A 19,637-nucleotide genomic window follows, 5' to 3' on the forward strand; every position below is an offset into this window, starting at 1 on the left:
ATGATGGTTACTGTCATTTCCTACAGTAACATGATGCTTACTGTGATTTTCTACAGTAGTATAATGGTGACTGTGATTTTTTACATTAACATAGTTACTGTGATTTTATACAGTACTATGATAGTTACTGTAATTTTGTACAGTGCTATAATAGTTACTGTGATTTTCTACAGTATCATAATTCTTACTGTGATTTCCTACAGTAACATGATGGTTACTGTGATTTTTTACTGTAGTATAATAGTGACTGTGATTTTCTACAGTATCATAATGCTTACTGTGATTTTCTATAGTAACGTAATAGTTACTGTTTTTTTTACAGTAACATATGGTTACTGTGATTTTCTACAGTGTCATAATGCTTACTGTGATTTTCTACAGTAACATGATATTACTGTGATTTTCTACAGTAACATAATGCTTACGGTGATTTTCTACAGTAACATAATGCTTACTGTGATTTTCTACAGTAGTATAATGCTTACCGTGATCTTCTATAGTAACACAATGGTTACTGTGATTTTCTACAGTAACATGATATTACTGTGATTTTTCAATAGTAATGTAATGGTTACTGTGATTTTCTACAGTATCATAATGCTTACAGTGATTTTCTACAGTATCATAATGGTTACTGTGATTTTCTACAGTAACATAATGCTTACTTTGATTTTATACAGTAGTATAATGCTTACAGTGATTTTCTATAGTATCATAATGCTTACTGTGATTTTCTACAGTAACACAATGGTTACTGTGATTTTTTTTACAGTAAGGTATGGTTACTGTGATTTTCTACTGTAGTATAATAGTAACAGTGATTTTCTACAGTATCATAACGCTTACAGTAATTTTCTACAGTAACATAATGCTTTCTGTGATTTTCTACAGTAACATAATGGTTACTGTGATTTTCTACAGTAGTATAATGGTGACTGTGATTTTTTACAGTAACATAGTTACTGTGATTTTCTACAGTAACATGATGGTTACTGAGATTTTCAACAGTACTATGATAGTTACTGTGATTTTCTACAGTATCATAATTCTTACTGTGATTTCCTACAGTAACATGATGGTTACTGTCATTTCCTACAGTAACATGATGCTTACTGTGATTTTCTACAGTAGTATAATGGTGACTGTGATTTTTTACAGTAACATAGTTACTGTGATTTTATACAGTACTATGATAGTTACTGTGATTTTGTACAGTGCTATAATAGTTACTGTGATTTTCTACAGTATCATAATTCTTACTGTGATTTCCTACAGTAACATGATGGTTACTGTGATTTTATACAGTACTATGATAGTTACTTTTGGTTACTGTGATTTTTTACTGTAGTATAATAGTGACTGTGATTTTCTACAGTATCATAATGCTTACTGTGATTTTCTATAGTAACGTAATAGTTACTGTTTTTTTTACAGTAACATATGGTTACTGTGATTTTCTACAGTGTCATAATGCTTACTGTGATTTTCTACAGTAACATGATATTACTGTGATTTTCTACAGTAACATAATGCTTACGGTGATTTTCTACAGTAACATAATGCTTACTGTGATTTTCTACAGTAGTATAATGCTTACCGTGATCTTCTATAGTAACACAATGGTTACTGTGATTTTCTACAGTAACATGATATTACTGTGATTTTTCAATAGTAATGTAATGGTTACTGTGATTTTCTACAGTATCATAATGCTTACAGTGATTTTCTACAGTATCATAATGGTTACTGTGATTTTCTACAGTAACATAATGCTTACTGTGATTTTCTACAGTAGTATAATGCTTACAGTGATTTTCTATAGTATCATAATGCTTACTGTGATTTTCTACAGTAACATGATGGTTACTGTGATTTTCTACAGTATCATAATGCTTTCTGTGATTTTCTACAGTAACACAATGGTTACTGTGATTTTCTACAGTAAGGTATGATTACTGTGATTTTTTACTGTACTACGATGGTTACTGAGATTTTCAACAGTACTATGATAGTTACTGTGATTTTCTACAGTATCATAATTCTTACTGTGATTTCCTACAGTAACATGATGGTTACTGTCATTTCCTACAGTAACATGATGCTTACTGTGATTTTCTACAGTAGTATAATGGTGACTGTGATTTTTTACAGTAACATAGTTACTGTGATTTTATACAGTGCTATGATAGTTACTGTGATTTTCTACAGTGCTATAATAATTACTGTGATTTTCTACAGTATCATAATTCTTACTGTGATTTCCTACAGTAACATGATGGTTACTGTGATTTTATACAGTAACATGATAGTTACTTTTGGTTACTGTGATTTTTTACTGTAGTATAATAGTGACTGTGATTTTCTACAGTATCATAATGCTTACTGTGATTTTCTATAGTAACGTAATAGTTACTGTTTTTTTACAGTAACATATGGTTACTGTGATTTTCTACAGTGTCATAATGCTTACTGTGATTTTCTACAGTAACATGATATTACTGTGATTTTCTACAGTAACATAATGCTTACTGTGATTTTCTACAGCATTTTCTACAGCATTTTCTACAGTAGTATAATGCTTACCGTGATCTTCTATAGTAACACAATGGTTACTGTGATTTTCTACAGTATCATAATGCTTACAGTGATTTTCTACAGTATCATAATGGTTACTGTGATTTTCTACAGTATCATAATGCTTTCTGTGATTTTCTACAGTAACACAATGGTTACTGTGATTTTCTACAGTAAGGTATGGTTACTGTGATTTTTTACTGTACTATGATAGTTACTGTGATTTTCTACAGTAACACAATGGTTACTGTGATTTTTTTTACAGTAAGGTATGGTTACTGTGATTTTCTACTGTAGTATAATAGTAACAGTGATTTTCTACAGTATCATAACGCTTACAGTAATTTTCTACAGTAACATAATGCTTTCTGTGATTTTCTACAGTAACATAATGGTTACTGTGATTTTCTACAGTAGTATAATGGTGACTGTGATTTTTTACAGTAACATAGTTACTGTGATTTTCTACAGTAACATGATGGTTACTGAGATTTTCAACAGTACTATGATAGTTACTGTGATTTTCTACAGTATCATAATTCTTACTGTGATTTCCTACAGTAACATGATGGTTACTGTCATTTCCTACAGTAACATGATGCTTACTGTGATTTTCTACAGTAGTATAATGGTGACTGTGATTTTTTACAGTAACATAGTTACTGTGATTTTATACAGTACTATGATAGTTACTGTGATTTTCTACAGTGCTATAATAGTTACTGTGATTTTCTACAGTATCATAATTCTTACTGTGATTTCCTACAGTAACATGATGGTTACTGTGATTTTATACAGTACTATGATAGTTACTTTTGGTTACTGTGATTTTTTACTGTAGTATAATAGTGACTGTGATTTTCTACAGTATCATAATGCTTACTGTGATTTTCTATAGTAACGTAATAGTTACTGTTTTTTTACAGTAACATATGGTTACTGTGATTTTCTACAGTGTCATAATGCTTACTGTGATTTTCTACAGTAACATGATATTACTGTGATTTTCTACAGTAACATAATGCTTACAGTGATTTTCTACAGTAACGTAATGCTTACTGTGATTTTCTACAGTAACATGATATTACTGTGATTTTCTACAGTAACATAATGCTTACAGTGATTTTCTACAGTAACATAATGCTTACTGTGATTTTCTACAGTAGTATAATGCTTACCGTGATCTTCTATAGTAACACAATGGTTACTGTGATTTTCTACAGTAACATGATATTACTGTGATTTTTCAATAGTAATGTAATGGTTACTGTGATTTTCTACAGTATCATAATGCTTACAGTGATTTTCTACAGTATCATAATGGTTACTGTGATTTTCTACAGTAACATAATGCTTACTGTGATTTTCTACAGTAGTATAATGCTTACAGTGATTTTCTATAGTAACATAATGGTTACTGTGATTTTCTACAGTAACATGATATTACTGGGAGTGTTGTTCACTGCTGTATGAAGGTCATAGATGGGAAATAGTGTGTGTGTGTGTGTGTGTGTGTGTGTGTGTGTGTGTGTGTGTGTGTGTCTGCCTGTGAGTACAACTACAGACACGACTCATGGCTGAAAAAAGTCCCGCACATCTTCTGCACTTTCTAGGTGAAGAAAGTCTGACTTCTGAAACCAAACCTGTGTCCTCGGTTGGGACGCCTCCATAGCTAACCAGGCACTGAGCTAATTAATGTTAACAAATAGATTCAGACAGGAACTAAACACAAAATACTGGACAAGAATAGTTTTTTATAGTCAACTGTATTAGGAGTTTACAGGTAGAAAACTGCTTTGTTTTTATTGATTGATCTGTTGATTTTATGTACACGGCAACAGTAGCTCTGTATGTCTGCAGTGAAACCAGAGAGGTCAGGGAGAAACTTGATCCATGATTACAGATATGGTTATTTTAATAAGTTAACCACATATAGATATAGATAGAGATTTGTGTGATTTGAAGGCTACCTGTGGAGACAATTTACTAACAGAAACTGAGAGAAAAGAGACAAATGTATTGTTACGTTTGATAGACTGGAGGTCAGAACTAAAACATGATGACAATATATCTTAACAAATTTCCCGCTTCTTATTGGTTTCCACACAAAGTTTTCCAATTGAAAAGAATCACAGCAGGTTACAGGTTACATGAACATCCAGCAAACATCAGGAATCATTTACATTTTCTACATTTAGCAGGTTTTCTTATTCAGAGAGAAACAACAGAGAAAATTTCAGCTCTTAAATCACCAACATGAACCCAAACTCACATGTCCACCTTAAAACTCACATGTCCACCTTAAATAAAACTCCTCCTCTGATTAAATGACAGAATTCAACTGATGAAAACTAAATAAAAACACTTTTTTACAGACAGAATTATTTTGACTTCATCACATCAGATGAAAAATTGTAGAAATATTTTGAATTATTTCATATACAGTTTTACATACAATATATTTAATTGAACAATAAATTGCATTACATTTAATATGTGTAAATTTTATAATTTGAACTAGAATTTAAAATAAAGTTCAACATGCAGTAATTGATCCTTGGATGCTGGTCTTCATGGCTCCACACAAAGTCAACAAACATTAACAACCATTTAAAATGACACAGTATCAATAAAAAACTAAAGGGTGAAGAGACCAAATATAAAGATCAGAAAATAAGTTGAATCATTTTATGTTTGACAAAAATAGCAACAAGTGAAACAACATGAACATATTTTGGAATAATGAGACAGCAGGAGGACAGAAGCTTCAGAGGTTAAATTCAGCGACTTTTCCCTTTAAGAAATAAATGACAATAATTAAAAGAACCATACTCTTTGTCTGTAACTGCTCTGTTCTACTGTCACAGAGACCTTCAGTGGGGAAATCTTCAGTGGGAGTTTATCCTCAGTGCTAATGAATGGAAACAGTCTGTCAGTGAAAGTGTGTTTGAAGGTGTGTATGTGTGTGTTAGTATCAGGATCAGAGAACAACAGATTTCTTCTGTTCCAGTCCAGATTCACTCTGATCCTCTGGAGCTTCTTCTTTACTGGGAGATCAGTGCGGAGACTTGGTGGTGCCCATGCTGAGTATTCACCTTCATCGAACTGTATTGTCCATAATCCAGACAGTATGATTCCCTTCCTCTGGACAGACTCTGATAACACACCCAGCGACCACTCTGTACTGTCTCCAACCTCGACATCCCAGCTGTGAGTCCCTGAGTTAAAGCCCTCAGAGCCCAGAACACAGCAGAAGTGATCAAACCTCTCTGGATTATCAGGAAGCTGCTGTTTCTCTCCTAGTCTCACACTGGTCAGATCTTCAGACAGGATGAGTTCTGGATAAACAGTGTTTGGATCCAGAATGACAGGAGTGTATGAGACCATCTCCTTCATGTTGTTCCAGATGTTGAAGGCCAGGTTGCCCAGGTGTTTGGCCTGGTCTATCAGAGCTCCTGAGAGCAGCTGTGGATCATCCAGCAGGGGGCAGCGCTGGACTCTTTCCACTGCAGCCTTGTAGTTGTGCAGGAATGAGACATCTTCAGCTCTCAGCTCCTCCTCTGTGGCTCTGACTGTGTGTGAAAGAGCTGCTATCTCTCTGCTCAGAGCCTCCATCTTCTCGTTCATCATCTGACTCTTCTGCTCCTCTTCCTCCCTCAGAGCAGCCATCCTGGCCTCCTCTTCCTCTTCTAGAAACTGGTGAAGCTTCTTAAACTGCTCCTTAATCTGCCTCTCTGTGTGTCCGGCCTGGACCTTAATGTGTTCTGCTGTTTGATCAAACTTCACTTTAACTTGTTCACAAACCTTTAACTTCTCCTGTAAGGGCTTCAGAGTTTCCTCAAGTTCCTTCTTGTGTTGTCGTGCAGCTTCATTGATGGGTCTGAATCTGTGGTTGGTGTGTTGTTCTGAATCTCTGCAGACGACACACACTGGCTGCTGATGGTCCAGACAGAAGAGTTTGAGTTTCTCAGAGTGCAGACTGCAGAGAACCTCTGAAGCTCTCTGATCTCTGTCCTGTAAGAAGGACTCACACAGGTTCTTTAACACCAGGTTACGAGGTGGTTCTGACTTTGAAGATCTTCTCTTACAAACTGGACACTCATGTGTTGGTTTCTCTCTCCACCAGCTCTTCAGACAGTCTTTACAGAAGCTGTGGCTACATGACAGAACAACAGGATCTCTAAAGACGTCATGACAGACCGGACAGCAGAGATCCTCCTCTGATCTGGAAGCCATTTTGTCTCCGAGTGAAGCTGAAAACACAGCAGACAGTTAGTACAGTCAGTCATGGCTCCCCTCCCTCCTCTACTAACTTCACTGACATTTACTTTTACTTTGACTCCATTTTTTAGTCAAACTCACATTCAGTATGTGGAGAGTCAGCAGGTTGAAGCAGCAGAGTTCTAGTTTTCCACTTTTCTCTCCTGTAGCTGTACTCACTCAGAGGAAGTTGTTAGTTTGGTCTGACGGTTAATCTGATCATCTGTTTTTCAGTCTGTGTGTCTCTTTAGAGACGAAGAATAAACTGTTTCCTGCTTCATCTCAGTTGAGTCAGCTGAGGGGTGGAGCTTTGTCAGTCCTCCTATAATAAATGCTGTCGCTTCACATGTAACACAGAATGTGTTTCATTTTAAAGAAAAACACAGCAGACGAGACGTTAAAATATAAAGTCAGTTGTGTTTCTTGCTGTAGAAAGTGTCTCAGTTACTTTCACTTTGACTCATGTTTTTCCAGTCAGGAGCAGGTTGAAGTTGAACTTTTTCACTACTTCAGGTCTTCAGTGCTTCCTGCTGTAATTGTCCTCTCTCAGTTTAAATCACAGCTTTGTAATGAAGGTAAATCTTACCGTCTGTCTGCCTCCTTCCAGTGACGCTGACCAGTTAGAACCTGTTTCCTGTTTTGTGTCAGATGATGTCCTGTAAGAGGTGAAGCTTATTAAAGGACCAGATGATAAATATGATGAATATGATCCATCGCACTGCTTTGAGATCACATCAGCTGTATTTTCTCAAACTTTTACATTATTATGGTTTTATATTCTTATTCAGTGTATCATGTATCTGTCAGAAGTCCGATGATATCTGGTGATATTAATAACAACAAATTCTGCCTCATGTAAGTGTTTTATTTCTTATACAATGATTTTTAGGGCCCGAACATGAAACTACTCTCTTGAGACTGAAAACATGATGCTGTTATTAGTCTTTGGAGCCATTTCTAAACAAACTAACATGACCAAACTCTTCATAATGAAGGAACATGTCACCTAGTGCAGCGGTGTGGCTCACAGACGTGTTTTTAATAGTTTCTGGAACAACAACAGAGGAATAAGATATATCAGGCTTTGATACACACACAATACTTGTTGGTAGATCAGTTCATTGTTGGTTTGGATCCAAACATAAAGAAAAATATAGAAAATCGTCAGAAATATCCTTTAAGTCCCGTGATACCAACAATGGAATATCTGAGGTATAATTCACTCTGCAAGGCCATGTGACACACAGGTGCTATAGTACCTGATCCTTCCACACTGTGTCATGTGATAGTTCCTGATATTTGCTAACAATCTTCTAATTTTCTTTATCTTTTATTGCCATGAACAAACCAGGAGTTTGGGGTTCTCTTAGAATTTTAAGTTTGGCAGGTTAAATAAATAAACTACTGAGATTTAATCTAGTTGGCACATGTGAAGACTGAAACAGAGGCAGACTGCTGGGGCTTTAGCTTCCTGGGAGTGTTGTTCACTGCTGTATGAAGGTCATAGATGGGAAATAGTGTGTGTGTGTGTGTGTGTGTGTGTGTGTGTGTGTGTGTGTCTGCCTGTGAGGACAACTGCAGACACGACTCATGGCTGAAAAAAGTCCCGCACATCTTCTGCACTTTCTAGGTGAAGAAAGTCTGACTTCTGAAACCAAACCTGTGTCCTCGGTTGGGACGCCTCCATAGCTAACCAGGCACTGAGCTAATTAATGTTAACAAATAGATTCAGACAGGAACGAAACACAAAATACTGGACAAGAATAGTTTTTTATAGTCAACTGTATGAGGAGTTTACAGGTAGAAAACTGCTTTGTTTTTATTGATTGATCCGTTGATTTTATGTACACGGCAACAGTAGCTCTGTATGTCTGCAGTGAAACCAGAGAGGTCAGGGAGAAACTTGATCCATGATTACAGATATGGTTATTTTAATAAGTTAACCACATATAGATATAGATAGAGATTTGTGTGATTTGAAGGCTACCTGTGGAGACAATTTACTAACAGAAACTGAGAGAAAAGAGACAAATGTATTGTTACGTTTGATAAAATGGAGGTCAGAACTAAAACATGATGACAATATATCTTAACAAATTTCCCGCTTCTTATTGGTTTCCACACAAAGTTTTCCAATTGAAAAGAGTCACAGCAGGTTACAGGTTACATGAACATCCAGCAAACATCAGGAATCATTTACATTTTCTACATTTAGCAGGTTTTCTTATTCAGAGAGAAACAGCAGAGAAAATTTCAGCTCTTAAATCACCAACATGAACCCAAACTCACATGTCCACCTTAAACCTCACATGTCCACCTTAGATAATACTCCTCCTCTGATTAAATGACAGAATTCAACTGATGAAAACTAAATAAAAACACTTTTTTGCAGACAGAATTATTTTGACTTCATCACATCAGATGAAAAATTGTAGAAATATTTTGAATTATTTCATATACAGTTTTACATACAATATATTTAATTGAACAATAAATTGCATTACATTTAATATGTGTAAATTTTATAATTTGAACTAGAATTTAAAACAAAGTTCAACATGCAGTAATTGATTCTTGGATGCTGGTCTTCATGGCTCCACACAAAGTCAACATCAGAAAACATTAAAAACCATTTAAAATGACAGAGTATCAATAAAAAAAACTAAAGGCTGAAGAGACCAAATATAAAGATCAGAAAATAAGTCAAATCATTTTATGTTTGACAAAAACAGCAACAAGTGAAACAACATGAACATATTTTGGAATAATGAGACAGCAGGAGGACAGAAGCTTCAGAGGTTAAATTCAGCGAATTTTCCCTTTAGGAAAAAATGACAATAATTAAAAGAACCATACACTTTGTCTGTAACTGCTCTGTTCTACTGTCACAGAGACCTTCAGTGGGGAAATCTTCAGTGGGAGTTTATCCCCAGTGCTAATGAATGGAAACAGTCTGTCAGTGAAAGTGTGTTTGAAGGTGTGTATGTGTGTGTTAGTATCAGGATCAGAGAACAACAGATTTCTTCTGTTCCAGTCCAGATTCACTCTGATCCTCTGGAGCTTCTTCTTTACTGGGAGATCAGTGCGGAGACCTGGTGGTGCCCATGCTGAGTATTCACCTTCATCGAACCGTATTGTCCATAATCCAGACAGTATGATTCCCTTCCTCTGGACAGACTCTGATAACACACCCAGTGACCACTCTGTACTGTCTCCAACCTCGACATCCCAGCTGTGAGTCCCTGAGTCAAAGCCCTCAGAGCCCAGAACACAGCAGAAGTGATCAAACCTCTCTGGATTAGCAGGAAGCTGCTGTTGTTTCTCTCCTAGTCTCACACTGGTCAGACCTTCAGACAGGATGAGTTCTGGATAAACAGTGTTTGGATCCAGAATGACAGGAGTGTATGAGACCATCTCCTTCATCTTGTTCCAGATGTTGAAGGTCAGGTTGCCCAGGTGTTTGGCCTGGTCTATTAGAGCTCCTGAGAACAGCTGTGGATCATCCAGCAGGGGGCAGCGCTGGACTCTTTCCACTGCAGCCTTGTAGTTGTGCAGGAATGAGACATCTTCAGCTCTCAGCTCCTCCTCTGTGGCTCTGACTGTGTGTGAAAGAGCTGCTATCTTTCTGCTCAGAGCCTCCATCTTCTCGTTCATCATCTGACTCTTCTGCTCCTCTTCCTCCCTCAGAGCAGCCATCCTGGCCTCCTCTTCCTCTTCTAGAAACTGGTGAAGCTTCTTAAACTGCTCCTTAATCTGCCTCTCTGTGTGTCCGGCCTGGACCTTAATGTGTTCTGCTGTTTGATCAAACTTCACTTTAACTTGTTCACGAACCTCTAACTTCTTCTTTAAGAGCTTCAGAGTTTCCTCAAGTTCCTTCTTGTGTTGTCGTGCAGCTTCATTGATGGGTCTGAATCTGTGGTTGGTGTGTTGTTCTGAATCTCTGCAGACGACACACACTGGCTGCTGATGGTCCAGACAGAAGAGTTTGAGTTTCTCAGAGTGCAGACTGCAGAGAGCCTCTGAAGCTCTCTGATCTCTGTCCTGTAAGAAGGACTCACACAGGTTCTTTAACACCAGGTTACGAGGTGGTTCTGGCTTTGAAGATCTTCTCTTACAAACTGGACACTCATGTGTTGGTTTCTCTCTCCACCAGCTCGTCAGACAGTCTTTACAGAAGCTGTGGCTACATGACAGAACAACAGGATCTCTAAAGACGTCATGACAGACCGGACAGCAGAGATCCTCCTCTGATCTGGAAGCCATTTTGTCTCCGAGTGAAGCTGAAAACACAGCAGACAGTTAGTACAGTCAGTCATGGCTCCCCTCCCTCCTCTACTAACTTCACTAACATTTACTTTTACTTTGACTCCATTTTTTAGTCAAACTCACATTCAGTATTTGGAGAGTCAGCAGGTTGAAGCAGCAGAGTTCTAGTTTTCCACTTTTCTCTCCTGTAGCTGTACTCACTCAGAGGAAGTTGTTAGTTTGGTCTGACGGTTAATCTGATCATCTGTTTTTCAGTCTGTGTCTCTTTAGAGACGAAGAATAAACTGTTTCCTGCTTCATCTCAGTTGAGTCAGCTGAGGGGTGGAGCTTTGTCAGTCCTCCTATAATAAATGCTGTTGCTTCACATGTAACACAGAATGTGTTTCATTTTAAAGAAAAACACAGCAGACGAGACGTTAAAATATAAAGTCAGTTGTGTTTCTTGCTGTAGAAAGTGTCTCAGTTACTTTCACTTTGACTCATGTTTTTCCAGTCAGGAGCAGGTTGAAGTTGAACTTTTTCACTACTTCAGGTCTTCAGTGCTTCCTGCTGTAATTGTCCTCTCTCAGTTTAAATCACAGCTTTGTAATGAAGGTAAATCTTATCGTCTGTCTGCCTCCTTCCAGTGACGCTGACCAGTTAGAACCTGTTTCCTGTTTTGTGTCAGATGATGTCCTGTAAGAGGTGAAGCTTATTAAAGGACCAGATGATAAATATGATGAATATGATCCATCGCACTGCTTTGAGATCACATCAGCTGTATTTTCTCAAACTTTTACATTATTATGGTTTTATATTCTTATTCAGTGTATCACGTATCTGTCAGAAGTCTGATGATATCTGGTGATATTAATAACAACAAATTCTGCCTCATGTAAGTGTTTTATTTCTTATACAATGATTTTTAGGGCCCGAACACAAAACTACTCTCCTGAGACTGAAAACATGATGCTGTTATTAGTCTTTGGAGCCGTTTCTAAACAAACTAACATGACCAAACTTCATAATGAAGGAACATGTCACCCAGTGCAGCGGTGTGACTCACTGACGTGTTTTTAATAGTTTCTGGAACAACAACAGAGGAATAAGATATATCAGGCTTTGATACACACACAATACTTGTTGGTAGATCAGTTCATTGTTGGTTTGGATCCAAACATAAAGAAAAATATAGAAAATCGTCAGAAATATCCTTTAAGTCCCGTGATACCAACAATGGTTTATCTGAGGTGTAATTCACTCTGCAAGGCCATGTGACACACAGGTGTTATAGTACCTGATCCTTCCACACTGTGCCACGTGATAGTTCCTGATATTTGCTAACAATCTTCTAATTTTCTTTATCTTTTAATGCCATGAACAAACCAGGAGTTTGGGGTTCTCTTAGAATTTTAAGTTTGGCAGGTTAAATAAATAAACTACTGAGATTTAATCTAGTTGGCACATGTGAAGTCTGAAACAGAGGCAGACTGCTGGGGCTTTAGCTTCCTGGGAGTGTTGTTCACTGCTGGATGAAGGTCATAGATGGGAAATAGTGTGTGTTAGAGTGTGTGTGTGTGTGTGTGTGTGTGTGTGTGTGTCTGCCTGTGAGGACAACTGCAGACACGACTGAAGGCTGAAAAAAAGTCCTGTACATCTTCTGCACTTTCTAGGTGAAGAAAGTCTGACTTCTGAAACCAAACTTGTATCCTCGGTCGGGACGCCTCCATAGCTAACCAGGCACTGAGCTAATTACTGTTAACAAATAGATTCAGACAGGAACTAAACACAAAATACTGGACAAGAATAGTTTTTTACAGTCAGCTGTATTAGGAGTTTACAGGTAGAAAACTGCTTTGTTTTTATTGATTGATCCATTGATTTTATGTACACAGCAACAGTAGCTCTGTATGTCTGCAGTGAAACCAGAGAGGTCAGGGAGAAACTTGATCCATGATTACAGATATGGTTATTTTAATAAGTTAACAACATATAGACAGCAGGAGATTTGTGTGATTTGAAGGCTACCTGTGGAGACAATTTACTAACAGAAACTGAGAGAAAAGAGACAAATAGTTAAAAAACATGATGGATCCTGTAGAGTCTGTGTGTATTGTTACGTTTGATAAAATGGAGGTCAGAACTAAAACATGATGACAATAAATCTGAACACATTTCCCACTTTTTATTGGTTTCCACACAAAGTTTTTCACTTGAAAAGTAAGTAAGTAAGTAAGTAAGTAAGTAAAACTTTTTTTTTATATATCACCTTTTTTAACACAGGTTACAAACTGCTTTTACAGTGACATTGGGACACAAAGAAAAAAGGACACAAAAACCATGAAAGACACATTCAAGAACATACAGACATCTCACACATACGAACACAGCAGACATACAATCATCACCCAGAGCACACACTTGAATTTATGAAATGTTATGAGAAAGCCATTCTAAAAAAGTAGGTTTTTAGGTGTTTTTTGAAACAGTCAACAGATTCAGCTGATCTGATGGAAGTGGGGAGATTGTTCCAAAGTCTGGGTGACAGGGCAGCAAAAGCACAGTCGCCTTTGGTTTTTAGTTTGGCACGTGACTGCATGGTAATATACGGGATTAGTAGCTCGGATATATATGCAGGAGCTAAACCGTGTAAGGCCTTATAAGTGATTAAGAGAATCTTGAAATCAATCCTGAACTTCACTGGCAGCCAGTGCAGTGAGGCTAAAACAGGAGTGATGTGGGATCTGTGGCCGGTCCTGGTTAATAGCCTAGCTGCTGCATTTTGTACAAGCTGAAGATGTGACAGGTCAGCTAAGGCAAAGGCTAAGGCAAGTGAAAAGGGAGTTGGAGTAATCGAGAAGGGAAAAAATGAAGGCATGAATGATATGCTCTAGGTCAGAGGCTGACAGTAATGGTCTAATTTTTTACAATGTTCCTAAGTTGAAAAAAGTAGGATTGAATCATTTTATTGACATGGTGTTCAAATTTTAGTTTCGGGTCAAATATAACATCAAGATTCCTGGCGTTAGTTTTGACATAGGGGGCAAGTGGGCCAATATGCTGAATGATGCATTTAGCAGTAGTTTCAGGGCCAAAAATGAGAAGCTCAGTTTTGTCAGAATTTAACTGAAGCAAGTTGACAGACATCATGTCCTTTATCGCAGCTAAACAGCTGTGGAGAGTGTTTAGGTTGCTAAAATCATCTGGTTTTACAGAAAAATATAGCTGAGTGTCATCTGCATAGCAATGATAGGATATACAACCAAAGCGACTGATTATCTGGCCCAAGGGCAGAATATACAAAGAGAAAAGAATTGGACCAAGTATTGACCCCTGGGGCACCCCATATAGCAGCGAAGTGGATGAGGATACATAGTTACCCATGGAGACAGAAAAACTTCTATTTGACAAATATGACATAAACCATTCTAGAGCTTTTCCTGAGATACCAACACATGTATTTAGTCGATTAATGAGGATGGAGTGATCAATGGTGTCAAAGGCAGAGCTCAAGTCAGGTAAGACCAAGATGGAGAGTTCCCCCTTATCAGCCTGCATGAGGATGTCATTCATGACTCGTAACAGGGCAGTTTCACTACTATGGTTTTGACGAAAACCAGATTGAAATTTATCAAAGATAATATTTCTTTCCACAACTTGGAGAAGCTGCTCAGCAACAGTATTTTCAGAGGAATCATAGCAGGTTACAGGTTACATGAACATCCAGCAAACATCAGGAATCATTTACATTTTCTACATTTAGCAGGTTTTCTCATTCAGTGAGAAACAACAGAGAAAACCTCAGCTCTTAAATCACCAACATGAACCCAAACTCACATGTCCACCTTAAAACTCACATCCACCTTAAATAAAACTCCTCCTCTGATTAAATGACAGAATTCAACTGATGTAAAGTGAATTAATACGTTTTTACAGACAGAATTATTTTGATTTCATCACATCAAATGAAAAGTTGTGCAGATATTTTGAATTATGTCATATTGAGTTTTACATACAGTATATTGAATTAAACAATGAATTACATTTAATGTTTGTAAACTTTATAATCTGAACTGAAATTTAAAATAAAGTTCAACATGCAGTAATTGATTCTTGGATGTTGGTCTTCATGGCTCCACACAAGTCAACATCAGAAAATATTAACAACCATTTAAAATGACACAGTATCAATAAAAAACTAAAGGCTGAAGAGACCAAATATAAAGATCAGAAAATAAGTCAAATCATTTTATGTTTGACAAAAACAGCAACAAGTGAAACAACATGAACATATTTGGAATAATGAGACAGCAGGAGGACAGAAGCTTCAGGGGTTAAATTCAGCGACTTTTCCCTTTAAGAAATAAATGACAGTAATTAAAAGAACCATACTTTTTGTCTGTAACTGCTCTGTTCCACTGTCACAGAGAGCTTCAGTGGGGAAATCTTCAGTGGGAGTTTATCCCCAGTGCTAATGAATGGAAACAGTCTGTCAGTGAAAGTGTGTTTGAAGGTGTGTATGTGTGTGTTAGTATCAGGATCAGAGAACAACAGATTTCTTCTGTTCCAGTCCAGATTCACTCTGATCCTCTGGAGCTTCTTCTTTACTGGGAGATCAGTGCGGAGACCTGGTGGTGCCCATGCTGAGTATTCACCTTCATCGAACCGTATTGTCCATAATCCAGACAGTATGATTCCCTTCCTCTGGACAGACTCTGATAACACACCCAGCGACCAGTTTGAACTGTTTCCAACCTCGACATCCCAGCTGTGAGTCCCTGAGTCAAAGCCCTCAGAGCCCAGAACACAGCAGAAGTGATCAAACCTCTCTGGATTAGCAGGAAGCTGCTGTTGTTTCTCTCCTAGTCTCACACTGGTCAGATCTTCAGACAGGAAGAGTTCTGGATAAACAGTGTTTGGATCCAGAATGACAGGAGTGTAGGAGACCATCTCCTTCATCTTGTTCCAGATGTTGAAGGTCAGGTTGCCCAGGTGTTTGGTCTGGTCTATCAGAGCTCCTGAGAGCAGCTGTGGATCATCCAGCAGGGGGCAGCGCTGGACTCTTTCCACTGCAGCCTTGTAGTTGTGCAGGACTGAGACGTCTTCAGCTCTCAGCTCCTCCTCTGTGGCTCTGACTGTGTGTGAAAGAGCTGCTATCTCTCTGCTCAGAGCCTCAATCTTCTCGTTCATCATCTGACTCTTCTGCTCCTCTTCCTCCCTCAGAGCAGCCATCCTGGCCTCCTCTTCCTCTTCTAGAAACTGGTGAAGCTTCTTAAACTGCTCCTTAATCTGCCTCTCTGTGTGTCCGGCCTGGACCTTAATGTGTTCTGCTGTTTGATCAAACTTCACTTTAACTTGTTCAAGAACCTTTAACTTCTTCTTTAAGAGCTTCAGAGTTTCCTCAAGTTCCTTCTTGTGTTGTCGTGCAGCTTCATTGATGGGTCTGAATCTGTGGTTGGTGTGTTGTTCTGAATCTCTGCAGACGACACACACTGGCTGCTGATGGTCCAGACAGAAGAGTTTGAGTTTCTCAGAGTGCAGACTGCAGAGAACCTCTGACGCTCCCTGATCTCTGTCCTGTAAGAAGGACTCACACAGGTTCTTTAACACCAGGTTACGAGGTGGTTCTGACTTTGAAGATCTTCTCTTACAAATTGGACACTCATGTGTTGGTTTCTCTCTCCACCAGCTCTTCAGACAGTCTTTACAGAAGCTGTGGCTACATGACAGAACAACAGGATCTCTAAAGATGTCATGACAGACCGAACAGCAGAGATCCTCCTCTGATCTGGAAGCCATTTTGTCTCCGAGTGAAGCTGAAAACACAGCAGACAGTTAGTACAGTCAGTCATGGCTCCCCTCCCTCCTCTACTAACTTCACTGACATTTACTTTCACTTTGACTCCAGTTTTTAGTCAAACTCACATTCAGTGTGTGGAGAGTCAGCAGGTTGAAGCAGCAGAGTTCTAGTTTTCCACTTTTCTCTCCTGTAGCTGTACTCACTCAGAGGAAGTTGTTAGTTTGGTCTGACGGTGAATCTGATCGTCTGTTTTTCAGTCTGTGTGTCTCTTTAGAGACGAAGAATAAACTGTTTCCTGCTTTGTCTCAGGTGACTCAGCTGAGAGGTGAAGCTTTGTCAGACCTCTTTTAATAAATGCTGTTGCTTCACATGTAACACAGAGTGTGTTTCATGTAAAAGAAAAACACAGCAGGCAAGACATTGAAACAGGAAGTCAGTTGTGTTTCCTGCACTTTGGCTCATGTTTTTCCAGTCAGGAGCAGGTTGAAGTTGAACTTTTTCACTACTTCAGGTCTTCAGTGCTTCCTGCTGTAATTGTCCTCTCTCAGTTTAAATCACAGCTTTGTAAAGAAGGTAAATCTTACCGTCTCTCTGCCTCCTTCCAGCGACGCTGACCAGTTAGAACCTGTTTTCTGCTTTGTGTCAGATGATATCCTGTAAGCTTGATATCCTGTGGAGTTTATTAAAGGAACAGATGATAAATATGATGAATATGATCCATCGCACTGCTTTGAGATCACATCAGCTGTATTTTCTCAAACTTTTACATTATTATGGTTTTATATTCTTATTCAGTGTATCACATATCTGTCAGAAGTCTGATGATATCTGGTGATATTAATAACAACAAATTCTGCCTCATGTAAGTGTTTTATTTCTTATACAATGATTTTTAGGGCCCGAACACAAAACTACTCTCCTGAGACTGAAAACATGATGCTGTTATTAGTCTTTGGAGCCGTTTCTAAACAAACTAACATGACCAAACTTTATAATGAAGGAACATGTCACCCAGTGCAGCGGTGTGACTCACTGACGTGTTTTTAATAGTTTCTGGAACAACAACAGAGGAATAAGATATATCAGGCTTTGATACACACACAATACTTGTTGGTAGATCAGTTCATTGTTGGTTTGGATCCAAACATAAAGAAAAATATAGAAAATCGTCAGAAATATCCTTTAAGTCCCGTGATACCAACAATGGTTTATCTGAGGTGTAATTCACTCTGCAAGGCCATGTGACACACAGGTGTTATAGTACCTGATCCTTCCACACTGTGCCACGTGATAGTTCCTGATATTTGCTAACAATCTTCTAATTTTCTGTATCTTTTAATGCCATGAACAAACCAGGAGTTTGGGGTTCTCTTAGAATTTTAAGTTTGGCAGGTTAAATAAATAAACTACTGAGATTTAATCTAGTTGGCACATGTGAAGTCTGAAACAGAGGCAGACTGCTGGGGCTTTAGCTTCCTGGGAGTGTTATTCACTGCTGGATGAAGGTCATAGATGGGAAATAGTGTGTGTTAGAGTGTGTGTGTGTGTGTGTGTGTGTCTGCCTGTGAGGACAACTGCAGACACGACTGAAGGCTGATAAAAAGTCCTGTACATCTTCTGCACTTTCTAGGTGAAGAAAGTCTGACTTCTGAAACCAAACTTGTATCCTCGGTCGGGACGCCTCCATAGCTAACCAGGCACTGAGCTAATTACTGTTAACAAATAGATTCAGACAGGAACTAAACACAAAATACTGGACATGAATAGTTTTTTACAGTCAGCTGTATTAGGAGTTTACAGGTAGAAAACTGCTTTGTTTTTATTGATTGATCCATTGATTTTATGTACACAGCAACAGTAGCTCTGTATGTCTGCAGTGAAACCAGAGAGGTCAGGGAGAAACTTGACCCATGATTACAGATATGGTTATTTTAATAAGTTAACAACATATAGACAGCAGGAGATTTGTGTGATTTGAAGGCTACCTGTGGAGACAATTTACTAACAGAAACTGAGAGAAAAGAGACAAATAGTTAAAAAACATGATGGATCCTGTAGAGTCTGTGTGTATTGTTACGTTTGATAAAATGGAGGTCAGAATTAAAACATGATGACAATAAATCTGAACACATTTCCCACTTTTTATTGGTTTCCACACAAAGTTTTTCACTTGAAAAGTAAGTAAGTAAGTAAGTAAGTAAGTAAAACTTTTTTTTTATATATCACCTTTTTTAACACAGGTTACAAACTGCTTTTACAGTGACATTGGGACACAAAGAAAAAAGGACACAAAAACCATGAAAGACACATTCAAGAACATACAGACATCTCACGCATACGAACACAGCAGACATACAATCATCACCCAGAGCACACACTTGAATTTATGAAATGTTATGAGAAAGCCATTCTAAAAAAGTAGGTTTTTAGGTGTTTTTTGAAACAGTCAACAGATTCAGCTGATCTGATGGAAGTGGGGAGATTGTTCCAAAGTCTGGGTGACAGGGCAGCAAAAGCACAGTCGCCTTTGGTTTTTAGTTTGGCACGTGACTGCATGGTAATATACGGGATTAGTAGCTCGGATATATATGCAGGAGCTAAACCGTGTAAGGCCTTATAAGTGATTAAGAGAATCTTGAAATCAATCCTGAACTTCACTGGCAGCCAGTGCAGTGAGGCTAAAACAGGAGTGATGTGGGATCTGTGGCCGGTCCTGGTTAATAGCCTCGCTGCTGCATTTTGTACAAGCTGAAGATGT

At 38.1% G+C, this 19,637-nt stretch overlaps 3 protein-coding genes across 4 annotated transcripts; all 3 read right to left on the minus strand.

Moving 5' to 3' along the window:
• Positions 1-5,228: 5,228 nt before the first annotated feature.
• LOC122981370 (nuclear factor 7, brain-like) lies at positions 5,229-7,471 on the minus strand. Of its 2 annotated transcripts, none has more exons than XM_044350067.1 (2): positions 7,421-7,471; positions 5,229-6,827 (listed from the first exon to the last, which is right to left on the minus strand). In XM_044350067.1, the coding sequence occupies exon 2, from the start codon at positions 6,808-6,810 to the stop codon at positions 5,392-5,394; it is 1,419 nt and encodes a 472-aa protein (XP_044206002.1). In that variant the 5' UTR covers positions 6,811-6,827; positions 7,421-7,471; the 3' UTR covers positions 5,229-5,391. The 2 variants fall into 2 exon arrangements, with proteins under 2 accessions (XP_044206002.1, XP_044206001.1); XM_044350066.1 differs by lacking the exon at positions 7,421-7,471 and adding an exon at positions 6,937-7,100.
• A 2,204-nt stretch (positions 7,472-9,675) lies between these two features.
• Positions 9,676-11,162, minus strand: LOC122980492 (nuclear factor 7, brain-like). The gene has a single exon (XM_044348552.1). The coding sequence runs from the start codon at positions 11,095-11,097 to the stop codon at positions 9,676-9,678; it is 1,422 nt and encodes a 473-aa protein (XP_044204487.1). The 5' UTR covers positions 11,098-11,162.
• A 4,102-nt stretch (positions 11,163-15,264) lies between these two features.
• LOC122981047 (nuclear factor 7, brain-like) lies at positions 15,265-17,089 on the minus strand. Its single transcript, XM_044349546.1, has 2 exons — positions 17,005-17,089; positions 15,265-16,895 (listed from the first exon to the last, which is right to left on the minus strand). Exon 2 carries the CDS (start codon positions 16,876-16,878, stop codon positions 15,457-15,459), a length of 1,422 nt encoding a protein of 473 aa, XP_044205481.1. The 5' UTR covers positions 16,879-16,895; positions 17,005-17,089; the 3' UTR covers positions 15,265-15,456.
• Positions 17,090-19,637: the final 2,548 nt, after the last annotated feature.

Source organism: Thunnus albacares, chromosome 4 (genome assembly GCF_914725855.1).
Source record: "Thunnus albacares chromosome 4, fThuAlb1.1, whole genome shotgun sequence".
Classification (NCBI taxonomy): Eukaryota; Metazoa; Chordata; class Actinopteri; order Scombriformes; family Scombridae; genus Thunnus; species Thunnus albacares.

Excerpts from the sequence above, each read along its gene's own strand:
- LOC122981370 (XM_044350067.1), bottom strand. The coding sequence starts at position 6,810 with ATGGCTTCCAGATCAGAGGAGGATCTCTGCTGTCCGGTCTGTCATGAC.
- LOC122980492 (XM_044348552.1), bottom strand. The coding sequence starts at position 11,097 with ATGGCTTCCAGATCAGAGGAGGATCTCTGCTGTCCGGTCTGTCATGAC.
- LOC122981047 (XM_044349546.1), bottom strand. The coding sequence starts at position 16,878 with ATGGCTTCCAGATCAGAGGAGGATCTCTGCTGTTCGGTCTGTCATGAC.